A 20580-nucleotide genomic window follows, 5' to 3' on the forward strand; every position below is an offset into this window, starting at 1 on the left:
ATGAAACAATGGCAGCTGTTCGTATCTCCCTGTCCCATTCCTAAGTGTTTTTTAGTATCACCCCACCACCACCACCACCACAATACTTCTCTGCCATTGCTCTGAATAGAAGGAACTTTTATTTAGATCACAGGAAGCTTAAGAACTGTCCTGATTTCGAACAATTACAGAAGATCAAGTTGGCTTAGAATCCATTTCATCCATTTAACTGCCAGACCTTTGGCTTTTTTAATGTTTCAAGTGCTTTTCAATGCACAGATACATATATAATATACAAAAATAGTACACAAACTCATCCTGCTTTTCTCCCTCTCTGTTATCTGAAAGGGGAACTTTTGGCTCAAGATAATTGAAAGGGAGCCCTTTTTCATTTTACGGGACATATCACCAAAATGATCTTTTATCCAAGTTAACCAGGGAAAACTGAAAAAAGTTTAGGCATAAATTACTCACCATTCATCTAGCTTAATGATGGAGTCTATCCAACTAGGAGGAAGAGCTGCAATCACCTTGGCAGTGCTGAATAATAGAAGACATCTGAAAAACAGAAGAAAATGATTTTTCTTTTTCAAAACTGCTTATAAAATATGGGGGGAAGACAAGGAAAGATGAGGATAGCAGGGGAAAGGAGACAGATAAGAAAGAGGAGTAAGAACACAAAGGGAAGGGGCTAATGAAAATAATTTGAAAATAATTTGCAAAGTTAGTTTTATGTTGCAAGTTGGGGTTCAGGATGGTTTCCAGATCTGACAATAAAGGCATATGTAATCACAAAAGGAGCCATTTCTTATTTTAAGGCACAAATCTCTCTCCAGGTTTGGGAGGGAAAAGAAATGTTAATATTGGTGAATTAAAGTGTTTTTCTGAGAATATACATACATCAATGCAACGTGGATATTGAAATTTCCCTTCTATGCAAGGAACTCTAAATAATCCAGAAGCTGGATCTGGCTGATAGCCTCTTTTACATTCAAATTCAACCACCTTTCCAGCCTCAGAATATATTTTATCATCTGGCTTCCACCTCAACTTTATATTGTGTTGTCTCATATCTTCTTCACTTGCTGTACAAGGAACTGCAGGAGAACAAAAATCAGATGACATATAGAAGTTTAATTTTGCACCAAACAATTTCTCTGATAAAGAGATTAAAGTTTAGGCATGAAATTCTGTGTTGCAATAGGGTAAAAACTGTTAGAGTTCTGAGTAATTTTTTTTTTTCCCTCTTACTGCCCCCCTTTCCTTTTGTCTTTCAACTGTTATCATTCATGAACTAAACCGCCTGACTTACACGAACGTCTTTTAAGCAAGACAACATTGTATGTCTAAAAGGCAGAAGGAAAACGTTTTAGTCCCCTTCTTCTTCCAGATTTCCTCTTACTGAAGGTCAGAATTATGCAAAGAACAGGTTCAGCCAACTGCTACTGGGACGTCACTTCAGATCTTCTCTTTCAGCATGGACTAGTCAGGGTAGATGTGACTGAGTCAAAAGAGAGCAGAGTCTACCATCCATACTTAAAATTTCTATTTTTAAAAATTATTTTTTGCTCCCCAGAGATTCAATTACTACTAGCATTCAGAAAAGCCTAGCGGGGTGTTGGGCAACTGGGCATTTTACAATTTCTGTTCATGGAATGATTGGTGATGACGACGATGATTGGAGCGCCCTGTTTTCTCAGCGGTGAAACACTAAGAAGGAGAAAATGTAGACTGCAGAGGTCAAGTAAGCTAAATTCTGAATGTTGACAAGTTCTTTTCAGTCAGGTTACTGATTGAAAAATGGACTGATATGAAGTGCAGCTTAGGGGAAGCAGCATTTCACTGGAAGGTTTCACAAAATGAGGACAACATTTGTAAATGGTAATTGTACAATTCCCCTTATGAGGCAGTTTCTCTCTGAAATAGTTCCCTTCCCTTGGTTCATGACAGAATCATTTCTAACGCCATTATAGGGCAGTAAAACACCTTCTGACTATAATATACTGACACAACAGCTCTGTCGTCATGAAATTTATACATTTCAAGAAGTACAATATTTCTCTATAAAGAATAAATATATAAAGAATTATAAATATTACTTATACCTCTGCATGTTGGTGTTTGTGACCAATAGCCATTTTGACAAGTCACTCTTGGAGATCCTATCATTTTATAACGATGTTGGCATTGATAAGTTACCCTGTCATTTGTGTTATAGTATGACTTGGGGATCTCCACGATGTCTCCATCATCCACATGAGGTGGGCGTCCACATCTTCCCCCAATATCTACATTAGATACAGAATCTATTGAGCAACACCCCTCATGATTACAAATATTATAGTGTACACACAGACATATTTATAAGCTTATTCAGTAAGGAACTACATTGCAAAGTAATTTTGAAAAAGCAACACTGTCATACAGCTTGTTTAACTGATGAGCAGAAAATGATTAATCAGTTGTCCCTATTGTTGTCTTTCAACTTTAGAAAGTATATCATCAGCACTTTCGTAGTACCTTAATCAGATCTGTGATCACACGAATAGCCGTGGCACTGAGATACATGGGATCTCCCTACAAGGGGTTCTTAATTCTACTACCCACTTTCTATTAATAACCGTTCAAATCCTCCACTAATAGGATGTGTCGTTGTTGTACAGAATGTTGTATAGTGCTAATACCCGAAAGTCTTCTGCTTCCTAAAAAAGCTTTGTCCTTTTTGATCCTGATGTCTGGAACTCCTACCTGTTCCTCTAATTAGACTCTTTTCCATGAAAGCTTTGATTTCCTTTTAGGAAATGTTGATGGGTGGGGGGATGAGTAAAACAGTGTACTACCTCTGCCCTTTTTGTACAAGTGTCATGACGTTGCACAGACGTAAAAAGGGGTGGAATTTGCATTTTTTCAGCAGAACTGGCAAGAACCACGCTGAGCTGGAGTTGCACTCTAGTTTCTTTACTGTTCCTACCATACACAGAATCTTGCTAGACTGAAGGTACCCTAACTGCTCTAAGGGGAAAACTACTCCTGGGACTCTAGGTGGGGCCAGCCTAACTTTGTTTGTCAGCCAGTCAAGGCTTTCAACATGGTGAGAACGCTTTTCTCCCTGAAATGCAGCCCCTCCTCCTCCAGCTCCGAGATCCATCACAATTTTGATGAAAGCATTAGATCCTGTGAACTTTCCAATTCAATAATTTTAGGATTCATTGGTTCTTAGCTATAGTGTCATCCCTTCAAGTTAGACCAGATCAGGAAACAGACTCCACAGGAAGACTGGAAATATGCTTTATTGAGACAGGTTTTAGTAACAGAAGCTTGCAAGTCTGTCTGTGTGTCAGGATATAGAGTGAAGAACCACATTGAGACCAGAAGCTTAAGCTCTAGTGTTTATTGTTCTACTCTACTAGACAGAATCCTGTTAAACTGAAAGGCACTAGCAAACTCTACCAGAAAAAAACCCAGAAACCGAAGTCAGGTCTTTTCTGGCCTTCTTGTCTGGGAGCCCAAGAGATTCAACACTACCCGTGTGCTTTTCCCGCTGGAGAGGGCCCCCTTCTTCTTCACCAGCAGTCTCAATAACACTGTGTCTTGTCTTCCCTTCCCTTCCTCTTATACCCCAAGGAGGAGGAGTGGGAGGGTAGGCTGAATCTCTTCAGAACACTGTCCCACCTCTCTGGACTTAACACATATTTCTTCTGCATGTGGGGTTTCCCTAACGGCCTCTGGATTCTTTCTCAAAGATCACTTCCTGGCTCTATCTAACTAGGGAATTAATGGGAGGTGTGGGCTGTCCCTGTAAAGGAAAAGCTTGCGGAAACAGATAAGGCTAGAGTGCAGCCATTGGAAGAGAAAGAAATCCAGTGGGAGGTGGGCTTAGGCCCAATACAACCAAAGATAAATCCTTAAAGGCATGTGGGAAGAGGAAATGGAGACTCCTACAGGATAGAAAGAAAAGCCAGAATTTGAAGAGTGATGAATTGTGTAATAACACACTCTTACAGGAGAACCAGAGTGCCAGACAACTGTAAGACCGAGATACTCAAAGTAGAAGACACGAATCAATCATTGGCAGAACATTTTGGCAATGATTGGACTGCTTTCTGGACCTTGGTTAGATTCTGTTGGCTAGGGATTTCAGTGGAAGAGGTACCATTTTATCAACTTTGTCCCAAATGCCAAATATTGAATCCAAAAGGGGTGGCAGATAGGAATCCTATGGAGAAAGAGCCTGAGATTCCAGTTCCTTTTATAAAGATAATTACGAATATAGTAGGTCCTCTGTTCAAGACAGTTAAGGATAACCAGTGAGAAAATATGGATTTCTGTCATCTAGAGTGTTGTGGGTGTGTATGAAAGTAGGAACACGTAGGTTGATAATAGTGGCATGTTATGCTCCAGTGAATGGTAATAATGAAATATCAAGGAACAGATTTTGGGGAAAGGTGTGCAGCATTCGGAATGAATGCAATCCAGGGCAAAAAATATTGGGTAGCATGAAGGGATGGAAGGAAATGAAAGATTACAGAAAAAGTGATTGGATCATTCAGAGACCCAAGAATGAATGAAAAATGTCACTATTTGGTGAATATCTGTTAATAATATATCTGTCTGTTTTGAATACGTGGGTTAAGCATATGTCTACTCATGCATACGTGTAGCATAAAAGAATCTAAAAGCACCGTTTGGTTGTTTATGGTGAAAGTACGAGAGACTTACTGAAGCATACAAGCGCAAGACGAGTCTCTGAATTTGGGCGGAACACTTTTTGGTCTTCAGAAAAAAATGATGGACATAGAAGAAAATAATATTACTAATAAAGTGAAAGTAACTGAAGGGAAAGTAGCAGGCCTGCAGCAAGAGAAAGTATGAGCCCTGCAGGTCACATTATTAGCAGTTAGAGTAATCTCCTACCAGAATTACTGGAAGAAAGTTGCTAGCAACAGGCTGAAAAACTACATCACAGTGTGCTTCAAAAGTGTGTGGAGTTATGATCATAGGAAGCAGGAAAGAAGATGCTTAGTGGGATGAAGTGGAAGAGTCGGTAAATAAGAAAAAGTCATATAGGGAAATGATTGTGAGGGAAAAAAATAGGGATGAGAGAAAGACATTTTATAACGTTCCTAGAGAGCAAGAAGAGAGTTGCCAAAAATATAGCCAAAGAGAATGGCTAGGAGTGGTTCCTGTTACAAAGGGCAGGAAAGGTGGGATGTAAATCTAACAAACAAGGAAATTGTGCTATGTGGCTTATTACGCACGCACGTTTCAACACATCTGTGTCTGATCATTGGAAGAATGCTGCTATTGCTCCCCATGGAGAGGGAAAGGTAGCCAGGGTGAGTGAAAAAGCTACAGGGGGATTAGCTTATTAATGGTTCCTGTGAATGCACCCGGGAGAGAATACAAGATGTGACAATGAGCAAAATTGGGGAAGGTCATCGTGGCTTTATGCTGGGCAGGGGTACACAATCCATATTTTTGCCCTTTAGCTGGTCACTGGGAAATATTTGGATGTGAGAAAGGAACATTATTGTACATTTGTTGATTCAGGATAAGCTTACAGCAAAGGGAACAGGCTTGAATTACGGAACATTTTGTGTGAACGTGGAGTTGGAAGTTGGTTGCTGAATGTGGTAACAGTGGTAGTGGAGAGATCTAAGGCAAGCATGACAATCAAGGGAACCCTTAACCAAGCAGGAAGGAAGACAAGGGTATGTGACGCTCTTTGCGTTGCTTAACTATTACACGTTCCTGTATGAGAGCATCCTGAGCGCTTGTAAGGATGCCTGGGGACGTGAATGCGACCTTACTCTTGTTTATGGGTGGAGGCTTATTGTTGGCTGAGAAGGTAAACGATCTGCAACGACTGTTAGATACGTGAATGATGCAATGCGGAGTATATAGTGATCACTGAAATAGCTAAATTTGAAAGGGGAAAGGGAGTACACATTATTAATCAATGGGGGAAAATGAAGCAAGTAGGCGGATCTGTCTACCTTGACAGAATGAGGACTAAGGGTGGGAAAATGGAGGGAGACGTTGTCATAAATAACTATATGTGAGATTTTTAAAATGACAACCAAGTTCGTATCACGTAATGTTACAGGGCTGAAAGGGAGAGTTAAAAGAGGCTAACTGTGAATTGGAGCTGTGTCTGTGTGCTCCAGGAGACACATACCCTCCCAAATGAGAAAAAGGTTCTAGCAAGAAAATGAAACTGAGCTCCTTTATATAAGTGGAAATTCAAAACTTTTCGAGAAGAGTGAAAACATGTTCTACCTTCATAGTCCAGCAAGAAACATCAAATTCTGAGGAACAGCACATAATTTTAGCAGTAAAATATTGAAAAAGCATGCTAGAACCTTTCCAAAATGACACGCAGGACCCGGTATAGCGAAAGCAAATTCATTTCCAATTCTGTCCTCATTTCTACACAGTAAAGACCTGGACATAAATACCTGCACAACGCGGTGCTTCTGTCCAACGTTGCTTCGAACATGTGATGAAAGCACGTCCAATAAGACTATAACCCGAGCGGCATCGATAGCTCACCCTCTCCATGGGCAAATACCTTTCCTTTATTATACCGTTCATCTGACCATTTGGGAGTTGAGGGGGAGGAGGACATCTTACATCTAAAATGGTAAAAAAAATGGTCCCATTCCAGTAAAACTCATCTAAACATGCCCCCGAAGCAAACTCGTCTAAACATGCCCCCACTTTTAAAATCAGGACTGACAGCCCACATCACATGGAATGGAAAATAGAACGGTGGCCCTGCAGGCCTGAAGGTGCTTCCTGCTGACTTGGGTGGGATACAATGGGATCTCCTCTTCCTCCAGCAGTGACTGTTTCTGTCCATCGCGCAGAGATGAAATTGGTGCTTTCACTAATTGCTGTCATGATACCTGCTCAGCCTGAGATCAACGGTGGTGGGTTGTCTGTGTCAATAATTTGCCCTGAAACTTCCTTTGCAAGATGAACATTAACTTGGGGGTTGGGGCACCCCAGTAAAGCATGCAATCTGTTGTCTAATTTTGTTTGTAAAAGCTAAAGAAGAATACAGATGAAAGTTGGGTAACTGTGCTTTAGAGCCATTCCGAAATGTTGTCCTGAACACTGCATGATCCTGCAAGAAACTTAATGTAATGACTGCGATGCTCAACTTTCCATTAAATCTGATTCACAAGTGTTTACTCAGAAATCTCTTTAACGGAGTGTAGCAGTGAAAAGGTTGTGAATGAAATTCCCATGCTTTCCCAGTGAAACAACCCAATGAGTTAAAATCCCTCCCCATTCTCAGGCACGCAACCCCCCTCTTCACGCCCCTTTGTGCCAGTCAGTCCGGTTCCCTACAGATGTTCCCAGCAGCTCTCAGCAGGTTGGCCTTGAATGCCAGAGATGGTCCAAGCAAGATGTTTTTCCCTCCTTGCACATTCCCCCTTGTCATGTCCCCCATTGCAATGTATACATATATCACAACGGGGAACATGCCTTCCCAGGGAAGGGGAGGAAGGAGGAAGGAACCAGTGATAATCTTATAAGCACGAAAGTCAAATACAAATAAAGGACAAAGGAACCATACCTTTGTCCTGACTGGGAAAACCATCATCTTATCTCCCTGACAGTTCTGCATTACCACGGGGGACACACCTGCTCCGGACACAGGAAAAGGACAGAGGCAATCAGCGCTAATCCCCCCGATTGCCCATCAAGACTCCGGAATCGCCCCTGATCGTCCATCAAGACTCCGGATCAGGATTTTGGGACAATAGGGGGTGGGGAAGGATCGGGTCCGCACCGCGGGTATTTACCGGCTACCTCGCACGCCATGTGCTCATTCCCGTCTTTTTCTGTGTATGCATTCTACTCCTAATAAACCGGAAATCCTTAGCCCTGACTAAATGAGTCTTTGTCTCTTTTGGACTAAGGCAACCATCACACCCCTCCCAACTCGACTGACCCACAAGTCTCTACACATGTTGACACCATTCATGCATGTGAGTCCAATCAGATGTTCTGGGAATGTTTGATTGGGGAGCATGACACTTAATCAGATAAAACCTTTATGAACTACATGCAGAGGAGAAGCTGTCTAATGAATCTCTGCTTGATGAACTACTCTGGCCTTCTACCTTCCCATCAGTCTCTCACGAAGCTGGATATCAAAGCTATGGATGCAATTGGATTGGTTGGGGAGGAGAGGTTGGCTCAAAGGCCCCTGATTCTGGGGGTTCCATCGGGGCCAGTCCTCTCTGCTTGCCCTTTAATCCATATGGAGCCACTGGGCAAGGTCATCTGACAGTGCAGGCTGTGCTATCATCAGCTACCTAGGCTATGAGGGAGATGCCCTAAACGTCCTTTCCTGGTGCTTGGAAGCTGTCAGATCTGGATGGGAGAGAAGAGGCTGAGATGAAGGCTAGTCAGTCTCCTTTTCTCTTTTTAACTGCTTGTAGTTTTCTGCTTCGGTGCTGTTCTTTTACTGATTTTATAGTTGGGTAATACTGTGGATATTTTATTTGGCTTCTATACTCTATATAAGCAGTTCAGAATCTCTGGATTGTGGTGGGGTAGAAGTGGGGAAGATGAGAGAGAGAGAGAGACAGAGACAGAGACAGAGAGAGAGAGAGAGACAGACAGAGAGAAAGAAAAATATACTTGATCGTTCAAAGGGACCAAGACAGACACACATGCTATTTCCAGGCACAACAATTGCACTGATCTGTCTCTCATCCCGTGTCTGCATGACCTTGTGGAGACTGTGGAAATCTTCATAGGTGGATCCAATTAGGAAACGCTGAAACAGAGGAACTGCTGCCAAGAGTGTCGAGCTGCATTTCCTCTCGAGCAGAAGAGCAGACATTTCCCCCTGGAGGAACTTCTGCTTCATCCCACCGCCCAGCTCTCAGTATCGCTACCTTCTAGAAGCCAAGGCAGCAACTGCAGCTGGCCAGGGAGTCCCTGTCCTTCCTAGTCAATCCGAAGGAGAGTCTTGCCAATCTTCTGAAAAGTGGCAACTTAATCCCCCCCCCCCACTAATTAGAGGCTATGCTTAGCTCCTTCCTACTGGCCAGCTGGAGGGAAGGCTGGCGTACTTAGGGAGTAGATAAGGAAAGCTGCGAGATGGAAGGTGCGCAGCTGGGGATGGGTGGGAAAATGGTGGGTTATCAAAGTGCCCACAGGCTTACCTATTTGTCAGGTTAATAATACCTAATGTCATTTCTGAATTTAAAAAAAATGTTCTGAGATCAAAAAAACCCACTGCCCTCATTTCCTCTAATTTCTCAAATTTCCCCTCTCCGTACCCTCCAGGTGAATTTTGGCTCTCAGCAAGAACATCCGGAGCGTATCCCAGAGACGATGCATTCCTACCTTCACATCTCGGTAAACGTAACCACTTCTTTTCTGTACATGTTACCGTAGCTGACCCAGATATTTCAAAACCGTCATTGCACTGATAATTTATTTGCTGGCCAGACAGGTACGTTTTGCGGCTCTCTTCCACAATTACAGCATGTTCAACTGGAGGAGGTTCTGGACAAGTTGTATCTAAATGGAGAGATGATGCAGAGAAGTGGTTTTTGCTATTTATTTTTCTTAATGTCTTATCGGGGATAAAGATAACAGCGCTAGGATTTTTCAGATATTCACTAAAGGAGAAAAGGATCAAAGCAAAAGAGTTGAAACCCCTGTTCAATGTCTGTTTAATTCAGGTTTTAAAAATATTCCGCAGAATCCACGTGATCCGATTAAGAGCTTTTTGAAAATTCAGTCTCTGGAACAACATATTCCTGTCTGTCTGAGCCTGAAGAGCTACAAAGAGTGAGAGAGAAAGTGTGTCCTCTTTCCACTGCTGTTCAGCACTGGTTTTCAACAGTTTTGCTTTGAAAACAACTACCTGGGGAACTTGCAACCGGGCAAAATATTTACTGTACCTTCACAAGTGAAAGATCCCACCCATTGTCCTTTTTTACATGTTTTGCTAGTTGGTTCTTTAGCATCAAACCCTAGATTACATGTATAATTTATTATTTCTCCAGATTCATATCGTTCTCTATCTTCTCGCTCTAATGAAGAATTTGGGACTCTGGGGGACACACCACATGACTTTTCTGAAAAAAATAAAAATAACACAGACATTGGAAAAACAATGTTCAACACAAATCACTTTATGCCAAGATTTCTTTAAACATTATAAAAGCTGGATATCAATATCAATACCATTTTTGGAAAGGGTGAGAGGCAGGAGCCCTGTTCAGCTTATCTGAATGCACCAGGCCGGGTAGAGGAAAGGCTGTGCATATCCATTCCCCAACCTGAAGGGGAGCTGTTCTTGTGTTCGCTTGAATCAAGTCCCAAAATAAAGGAGGGGATTTGATCATGGATTTAGGTAAAAGCCCACATGAAGTTAGGGACAGTCAGAAGTGGGTGAAAAGGAAGAGGGGAGGGTAGTCAGAGTATTTCATAACTGCATATTGTATAAAATTTTGCAAAATAAAAGCAAAAGGCTTGGTTATTTAACATGCATGATATAAGCAAACATTAGGGAAATGTTTGGATTTGTGATATTGGCTTTCATAGTTTAGTGCTGTTCAGATTTTCTCCTTGCAAAGAATTATCTCATGGTAGGCTATCAATTTCAGAAGTCCAATACATTTTTAAAATAAAATCCTACATGCTGCAGAAGATTATGGGAGCTAATCTGTATGATTGAGTCAGAACAGCATAATTTAATAATAAAGTGAAAACTGTAGTTTGTATTTTACTGAAATGCCTTTTCTTTACCAAGGAAACACATTGAAGCAGTTCATTAAACTTTTGTTTTTGTTTTGCATAAAAGCTTCTCTGCCTCACTTTCTCAAAGAGAAACCACTAAAAGGGTTTTGAGGTTCCTCAGGTATTATTAACACTACATTCTAAAAGCAAATTAATAGACACTAATGTAAACTATACACATTTCTCACTTTCTCAAAGAGAAACCACTAAAAGGGCTTTGAGGTTCCTCGGGTATTATTAACACTACATTCTAAAAGCAAATTAATAGACACTAATGTGAAGTATACTCACTGCCACAAGGCAGTGTTGTAAAGTATGCCCTTTCTGAAGCTGTTGTGGACATGTACAAAAGACTGGGCTTAGTACAAGGTTTGCATTTTGAAAATAATTTCTGGCATCCTATCTTTGGGAAACGGCTGTTGGGAGTTGAAAAGCTCACTCTGACCCAGTCCTAGGAGACAAGAGATGGGCTTTATGAAAATAATCTCATCCTGTTGATTTTCTTTCTAAAGAAATTGTAGAATGTACTTTCTCGAACATGAGTGGTTATGGATTATCTACCAAACAAGCTACACCAGCAATTCTAATGACAAATCCTCACACTTGCCTCAAATGAAGACATTTCAGGTGCCAACAGCAGCAATGTATCTGCTACATGGCAAGGAACATGGGAAGTTGCTTTGAGAAATTTTGACTTTGAACCTTAAAAATCTTAAAGGCAGCTGGTCAATATTTGGTAAGAAACCTCAAATAGCTCGAGACCTCTTGTGAGCATAATCGGTCATGATTCTTACCTGTTTGGTCCAACTGTCTAATGCTTGGAAGATCATGCCTAAATATCTAAAGAATCAAGCTTGTTCTATTGGGAAGAGGTCTGTTGTTTATAAACCTGAGGAATTCATTTAGGTTGAACATACGCAGTGCCAGAAAGCATTCTTGCTTTACTCTGTTCTGTGTGGGGACTGGTCAAAATGGTCCATGGCCACAATAATTAACTTTCATTGTGATCTAAATATGAAACATCCTGATCTTACCAGTGATAGGGCGTTCTAACTTCTCCCCCACTCCCCTTGAAGGAGAAGCTGAAAACAGTTGAGGAAAGCAAGCAGGTGACTTTAGCTTCAAGCACAGGTCATCCTGACAAAAAGACTAACAAGTCCAGCTAGGAATTATGCATTAAATTTAATCATTGATACTCTGTAGGTTTATTATCTCTCATATTCATGTTCTCCATACCTGCCCAGTAAACTGTATGTTTCTATGAAACTTGGAATCTATTCATCGCCTAGTTCCTCTAAATTAAGGACAGACATATTACCTGGTCCGGAGCCATCTGATGTCCATTATAATCATCATGTATAGGAGAGTCTTTTCAACTGCTCTGTGTAATTTTAGCAGCTCTATATTTTTAGTTTCTTTGCTATTGGGATTACTTAAAGATGAAAAAGGATTTTTATACATTTTTGTTTCCCTTAAAAAAAATCCTGATTCTATTGATGCTTTGTGAGATCGATCTGTCTCCCAAGTGGGGGTGGGGGAGGGCTGCTGAATTCTACAGTCACATTCCTCCCTACACAGGGACAGGAGGTGGTGCTATAGAATGTAGTTCCCTTTTATCTTATCTTTTTATCTTTATCATTTACTTTTTTGTTTACTTCCCAGAACGGAGCATAGGCTGCCATGCCCCTGGGATTATCAAGCAGCAAAACCAAGGCAGGAATCATGGTTGGAGTATGCAGACTTTGAGACTTCCAGCCTTTCAGCATCGTTTGGGCTCAGCCTGTCACTACAATTGTAAATAAAAATGATTATATGTGTGCTGCTGAACATGTAGGTGTGATAAGCATACTCCCAGGGAAACACTTGGTATTTAGGTTCATCATGGTTAGCCTTATCAATTCTCTTCTTATGTACTAATCCAGTCAAGAATGGACTTCACTGCTAATATGCCAATCAAGTTAAAATCAAGCATTTCAAAATTATATTTACATAGTCACACCTTCCCCACACTGAGAAAGGCATTCTTTAAAGCCGGACATAGCACCCTTCCCTCTGCATTGCTGCAAGGAAGGGAGCTAAAATTGCATTAGCATCTCTGCCCATGTGGTGCTAATGAGATAAATACAATCAGCCACGTCCTACTACACTGTAGATTTTACAGGACCATTCAGACCAAGATTTCACCCCTATCATGCAACCATGCTGGAAGATTGAACAAGCACCTAGGGAAGTTCCTTTTAGAAGATTTGAAATCCTACATCACTTGCTCAGTAGCTAAACTTTGTGTTGCTGCAATGGAAATCAGACAAAAGCTGGCACAGGGATACCTTTCTGGAATGTTTTCCTTTAATTCCATTGTGTTGTAGTTTTACAAATTATAGTTTATATTGTTAAATACTATCCTCTTGGTTTCTGGAACTATTTTGCAATGATTTTAGGTTCATTGTCTATGTTCCTGCCAATAACTCTGGTCTTTGAGATATACTTTCAGTATCCCAATATACTATTATGCTACTCCCTTCTTCCACTTGAGCTGTTTTAGGTTGGGGTTGTAGCTCTGTATTTTATATTTGTTTGTCTTTTGGTTTATTTTGAGCTATTACTCCACTTTTAAAAAGCATTTCTAATAATAATCTTTCTTCCATTGCTTCCTGCCAAATGTCATCATCCTTTCAGGAGGCTTCTTTGTTTTGGTGGTTAAAATCCATCATGATACAGAACTTCCAGGTAGAACACCGGCAAGCTAACATGCCTTTGCCTAATTGTGGAGACAATGTTGAGGATCTAGCTGGCAACTGGGTTTACACCCATGCAAACAGCATTTTCCTGGACCAAGGAGAAGTTCTGAGATCACCCGTCTGTGCTCTGGAAGGCTTGAGAGAAAGCTGCCAGGATCCGAAGGGATGTTACTAGCACCTCTCAAACAGAGCACTGGGAGCTATGGAAGAGAGCATATGCCAAACTTCAGTTGGAAACTGTTAACAGACATTGGGCTCGTCGAGTCTACTTTCTTGAGCACCTTTTTTGTTATGCAAAAGAATCTACTGACAAAAGAGACCTTCAGTTCAATGGAGGGGATATTACCAGCCCGGTGAGTGGACCCTCAACCCATGGAAAGAAATAAAAGGGCTAAAAATACTAAGGAAGAAACTGAAAGCAAAAAGCTGTCTGAGAGATTGCACTAAGTTAGTTAAAAACAGACTAAGGTACCAGATGAAGTTGAGACTTTTGCTAATTAAATAAATAAAAGGAGCCAAAGTAAATAAACAAACAAAACACACCTCTGTGGGAAAAATTGTTGTTTTGCATTGCTGAGCGAGGAGAATTGGCTGCCTTTGATAAACAAAGGGACGACAGAGGTGATAGAGAAATGAAACAGGAAGTTACAAAATTGTTTGGAATACTGTAAAGATACAGCACACCAGAAGTATTAAATTGCTGGTTGTGAATCTATTTTTTCTGCTTTTGATTATCTCTCCTTCCTATTACTTGGATTATAAAGTTTTTAAATATAAAATAATGGCAATTACAAGGAAAGCAGTAAATGTTACAGAACTGACTACATCAAGGAGGAAATCTTTGACTGAAGGTCAACAAATGGAAAAAACAATTAATCAAGATACTTTACCAAAAATGTTGGAGGAATGGGGGAAGCTTGTTTATATCTGTTAAAGACCTGGGGAAAAAATTGGATAATTTGGAGGAGAGAATGGAAGAGAGATTTACAAATATGGAAAAATATAGATAGAAAACCTGATGACCCCTTTAAAAATTAACTGGAGAGGTTAAAGAAAATACACAAACATTGAAATTCTGGAAAATAAAGGGGAAATAATTAAAAGAGAAATGTAATATGGCTCTTGTAGAATTAAGAGAGAAAGGATATTGTTTAAGATTGATAGCAGTGCCAGAAGAGTCTGGTAAAGGTAATAGACAGAAAGCTGTGGAGTCCTTATCAAACTTTTTGATGAACGGAGGAATAAGATATGGAAGCAGAGTTGGACAAAGTGTACAGTATTATTACTAGCTTTGCAGAAATGAGAAAAGTCCCAGGGGATATATTGGTGCACTTTGTAAGAAAGAAGACATGGGACTGGCTACTTCAGCGACATTTCAGCAACCAATTACAGGTCAACAACACAGATGGAATCTTGCTGAAGGAGATACCAATCAGAATATTACAAAAAAAGAAAGAAATACAACTTTTTGACAGATAACCTTAAGCAAAACAGAATACCATTTCATTGGGGCAAAGTGGAAGGAATAATTCTGACATTCAGTCAACAGAGGTACATGCTGAACTCTGTACAAAAGGCAAGAGATTTTTTATGAAAAGTTTAAAGAGGATCTGGAAAAGCTGCAGCCATAACAAGGACAAGGCATGCAACACAGAAAGATCCAGAGGGACAAGCACAACAGGAAGATGAGACGGAGACTACAGTATTAAGTACCGCAGGACTAAAGTTGTCCAAATTTGGAATACAGACATGGATTTATGGTGCCTAACGTGGAATATAAATGGAGCTAATGCTCCTTAAAAAAGAAAAAAAAAGGTATTTCATTTGAAAAAAATTAAAACAAGATGTGATTTGCTAACAGGAAATGCATATAAGAAAGGAGCAAAAATATTTCATCTATAAAAGTTTGGGATAAGAATTTGTATCCACAGGGAAAAAGGAAGAAAAATATTTCACCTATAAAAGTTTGGGATAAGAATTTGTATCCACAGGGAAAAAGGATCAAAAATATTTCACCTATAAAAGTTTGGGATAAGAGTTTGTATCCACAGGGGAAAAGTATGAAAAATATTTCACCTATAAACGTTTGGGATAAGGATTTGTATCCACAGGGACAACTAAGAAAAACAGAGTTGCTCTGTATATAAATCCATGGTTGCAACCAAAGCTAATATTAAATTATGAACATGGCAGATATATAGCTGCAGAAATTAAACGGAATGAAATGAAAATTTTGCTAGTAGAATTATATGCACCAAACGCAACAGAGCTATGTGCTTTAAAGGACTGATGGAAATATTAATAGAATTGACATATGAAAATTGGTGTTTCTTAGGTGACAGGAATGGAGTGGTTTGTCCACAAAAAGACAAAATGTCTGTGAAAGAAATTAACACAAGACAAACTTCCGAGAGTTTTTTTTAAATGATGGAGGATTTGGAACTTATTGATATATGGAAACATATAAATGGAAATTCTAGAGAATATAACATACCCTTCTGAAAGACATAGTTCTTTTTCAAGAATAGATATGTTATTGATTTCAAAAAAGCTATCTACATATATTAGTAAAGCAAAGTTAGTAGCAAAAACTTCTCAGATCATAATCCAGTGACTATGGTAATGCATGGAAAACAAAATAAAGCAAAACAAAACAAAACATATAGATGTGTTAATATGTTTTCTACTACAGATTAAGGTTACCATGGTAACTATTTTAAGAGGTTGAATTTAATTGTCCCCTTTTCACGTGTTAATGGTTGCGTTGCCTAAGGGAGGAACTTGCCTGGACTTGTTTTAGTTTCAGTTTCCCTTCTGTGTAGGCATGTAGAGAGTTAAGCAGCTCTCACTTAGTTCTCTGCCTTGAGTTATTTATAAAAAACAATCAAGGCAGGATAGAAAATAAATAAATAAATAAATAAAATAAAGATACAGATATAAAAAAAAGTTTGGGATGCAAGTAAGGTATTTATGAGAGATTAATTTATATCACAGAATTTATTTATTTATTTATTTATTTATTTAATCAATTTATATTACAGAAATATATAATATAGTATAATATAATATGATATAGAATATAGAACATTCTATATAAGAATATAGAATACAGAAATAGGTAATATAGAAGCTTTCTATATTACATAGAAAGCTTCTGTTTCCATGCACAAAACTGAGAGTAAATAAAAGGATCTTATATAGACCTCAGAAATGGGGAGGTTGGGGCATGCCCAATTTGTTAATATAATACCAAGCAGCATATGATTCCATTTATTATGGAAGACATGGATTCATACTGAAACTACATTAGAGCCAGATAAGTTTATAAATCAGATTTTTTCACACAAAATATTTTTCTAGAATAAAAGAGGTTGAAAATGTTTTACCAAAACAATGCTTCAGATTTGGAAAATACACAGTTTTGATAAAAGACACTTCCCTTTTAACTCCTTTAATAACATATATATGTCAGGATGATTATTTTGGTTTGGCTAAAATGAAATCTTTGAGAGAATATCATCTTTATAGACCAAGTGCTTTTTATAGTAATAGGGAACCTTTCAATAAAGATCAAACTGAGCAATGAATTGGTGATAAATTACCACAGTTCTTCTGTCATCAACTTAGCTCTCTCTTGAGCAATATCAGAAATATTAGAGATTCAGCAACATGACCCTATACCAATTTCAAGAATTTAATACTTCAGTATTTCGAGCAACCAAAAAGAACAATTTCAAAAATTTATAGGTTATTATTGCAATCAAAAATAGGGGATCCACCATATGGTTTAAAGGAAGCTTGGGATACTGATCTTGGTAATCCCATACAGGAGACAAATTGGCAGAAGGTATAGAAACCAAGTGGATTCACTTCAGCTTCAATGCAAGAAATGCAGTGGAGGATTATACATCGCTGATATTTGACTCCTGGCACATATATATCAAAATTATACTTCCAAATGTTGGAGAGGTTGCCAAAAAAAAAAAGGGGGGGTCATTTTTTCCTTTGTGGTGATCATGCGATGAAGTTATACCTTTTTTATGTAAAATTTTTGGGGAGATAAGTACCATCACTAATCAAAGAATTGAATGTTCTCTAGAGCTAGGCTTACTGCATTTATTTACAGGACCAAATCATAAGCCAATAAACACTGTAAACTTTACAGAATATTTAGAACAGCACAGTGGAAAAACAAGCTGCACCAATATTTCTTGATGTGGAGAAAGCTTTTGATAATCTGAACTGGATTTTTTTGTTTAAAATTTGGGAAAGTATGGATTTTGCAAATAATTTTATTAAATGGGTAAAAATATATACATCACAAACAGCACAAATTATAGTGAATAGTGAATTCATTGAACCATGTGAAATACAGAAAGGCACAAGGCAAGGTTGTCCACTTTCATCTTTGTTGCTTATTCTGGCTCTGGAGGTTCTTAAAAGAAATATAAGACAAGATGAACAAATAACCGCGGTGAAGGTAAAAAAAGAAATATATAGACTAAAAGCATTTGCCGATAGTCTGGTTTTAATAGTTTAAAATCCTCTCGAAGGAATCTATTAATGAAGAAACTGAATGACTTTGGAAAGTTAGCTGGATTTAAAATTAACAAAGAGAAAACTAAATTATTAACAAAAAATATCAGTACAGAAGATTAAAAAGAATTGACTGGGAAAACTGTTTTTTGGATAGAAAAAAAGATTAAATATCAGGGTATTAGTATATGTAATATGAATTGTATGTTATTTCAGAATAATTATGTGAAGGAATGAAATGAAGTTTAAAAAGATGGGAAAAATTACAACTGTCATTGTTTGGTAGAATCTCTTTGATAAAAATGAACGTATTGCCTAGAATGATGTTTTTGTTTCAAACAATACCAGTCTTGAAAAATGATGCACCATTTAAAAATGGCAAAAAGAGATGTCTAGATTTGTGTGGCAAGATAAGAAGCCAAGGGTTAAATTTAAAATACTGCAGGATGCAAAGGACAGAGGAGGATTAGGATTATTTTGCAGCCTGCAGTTTGGATGAAAGAGCAGTTGTTGCCAAGAAACAGAAGAATGGTAGCTTTGGAAGAAGCTAACTTGAAGTTTGGTTGGCATGGATTTTTATGGTACGAAAAACTTAATATGGATTTTAAAAATTATTATGTGAGACGTGCTACACTAAGATTACAGAACAAAGACAAACCCAGGTTGTGTCCAAAAAAGCCTTTATTGGTCTCAGCCCAGGAAACGTTTTACAGAAGAGAAACAGCAGACAGAGAGAAATGGTTAAGAGACCAGGATGTGTTAATACAGAACGATGGAGAGCTTAAGATGAAGTCAAGAGAACAACTGACTTGCAGAGGAACATAGTTTTCAATGGTTTTAATAGGTGCAATTAAAAGAAAGATTTAACCTAGATAAAAGGGTAATTGGAATTGAAAAACGTAAAACAGAATTTGAAAATTAGTTATGTACAAATGATGAACATGTAATTGCAAAAATGTATAAACTTTTGTTAAGATTTGAAACTAAAGAGGAACAAGTTAAGGACTGGGTGATAAAATGGGCTACCAATTTTGGCTATAATATACCAATGGATACATGGGAAAGAATGTGGGTAAATGGGATAAAAGTTACATTGTGTTATAATTTAAGAGAATTTTTTTATAAAATGAGGTCTCGTTGGTACATGACATCAGAGAAACCATCAAAAACTTATAAAAGTACCTCAAGTCAACGTTGGAAATGTGAAAAAGGTGAAGGGACATTTTACCATGCATGGTGGACTTGTGAAAGAGCCAAGAAATTTTGGATACAAATACATACAACGATACAAAGAATTTTAAAGATTAATATTGCAAAGAAACCAAAACTTTTTTTATTGGGATTTATGGATACTGAATTAGAAAAGACACACTGCAGACTATTTTTTATATGGTAATGGCAGCAAGATTGTTATATGCACAAAGATGGGAAGATTATTGAAATTCCCACAATGGAGGAATGGATCGTTAAAATGTCAGAGCTTGTGGAAACAGCAAACCTGACCTATCTGATCAGGGAGAAAACAAATGCTTTTTTAAAAGACGGGAAATCTTTCATGGACTTTTTGTTAAAAGAAAAAAGTGAAACGATGATTTATGAAATTAATGATTGAAAGAGATGAGAATTAAATAAGGGGTTGAAGGGATTTCTGGAAGAGTTAAGAGGGAGAATAGGTTTGTTAATATCTGTTAAAGAGGAGGTCGGATGTCATATTTCATAACTTTAGTTTTTCTTTCTTCTTTCTTTTGTATCTCTTTCTTTAGATTTGTCTTTTACTTCATGTAAAATCTTAAAGACATGCGCTTGTGTGTGCACGCACACAAACACACGCATCCACAGACACACACACACAGAGTAATGACCTGCACCAGCCTTTGTATCCTGTTGTTCATTCTGTAACTGCAATCTCTCCTAATAGCCATTTGGCATCCTACCCCAAGCAGAAGTGAATGCCCCAGACCTCCCAAGCTTTGTCCCCCACCCAGTCTTTCCAGAGAAACTGAGAGAGATTGTATGTCTTTCATGGAAATGCTGACAATCCCAGTGAGATGAGATTCCTGTAGATCAGAGCAAAAGGTCTTTGTTTTTCCCCAGAGAAAGCAATAATGGTCTCCTACTTTTGTAGCTCACATCTGGAAGAGAAAACAGGGCTGCCAGAATAGCCCTGAAGGGCCAAAGTTCAAAGGGACACTATACTAGTGAAGTCCCAGCCAAGGAAGGGCAAGAAAGGGCTTCCCAGAGCTTTGCAGAGCTGTGCTTACTTGTTCGGTGTCCTTTCGGTTACCTTGTGGCCCCTGTCTAAACTATCTAAACCCTCCATCTATGCTCTGCAGTGGTAAAGTGAGGCCTTTTGAAAAGATAATCTTTGAAGCTGATTCATTAAAGAAGTGGCATTTCTTTTTCAGGTTCACCTTGGAAAAATTAAGCTTCTTTGCTGAACAACAGAGGTGCTGGGCTAGTGCCCAAATGGCTCTTTCTGAATCCTTTTTTTAACTGTGAATAAGTATAAGAGTATAAGCATAAGTTGAAGTCTGTGGTGGATTTCAGTAAT

The 20580-nt window shown here is 38.6% G+C and overlaps 1 protein-coding gene across 3 annotated transcripts in view; it reads right to left on the reverse strand.

Annotated features, from left to right (window-relative positions):
• CFH (complement factor H) overlaps positions 1 to 20580 on the reverse strand; it is a 93740-nt gene that overhangs the window by 5205 nt on the left and 67955 nt on the right. For 2 of the 3 annotated variants that reach the window (XM_063298395.1, XM_063298397.1), the window contains 5 exons: positions 9915 to 10091; positions 9352 to 9528; positions 6438 to 6614; positions 2085 to 2267; positions 880 to 1076 (listed from right to left, as the gene is read on the reverse strand). In XM_063298395.1, coding sequence (XP_063154465.1) covers positions 880 to 1076; positions 2085 to 2267; positions 6438 to 6614; positions 9352 to 9528; positions 9915 to 10091 — 911 coding nt within the window. Of the gene's footprint in view, positions 1 to 453; positions 538 to 879; positions 1077 to 2084; positions 2268 to 6437; positions 6615 to 9351; positions 9529 to 9914; positions 10092 to 20580 lie in introns of all 3 variants that reach the window. The other variant, XM_063298396.1, reaches the window with a different exon arrangement.

The sequence above is a fragment of the Candoia aspera genome, chromosome 3, assembly GCF_035149785.1.
Source record: "Candoia aspera isolate rCanAsp1 chromosome 3, rCanAsp1.hap2, whole genome shotgun sequence".
In the NCBI taxonomy this organism is placed as follows: domain Eukaryota; kingdom Metazoa; phylum Chordata; class Lepidosauria; order Squamata; family Boidae; genus Candoia; species Candoia aspera.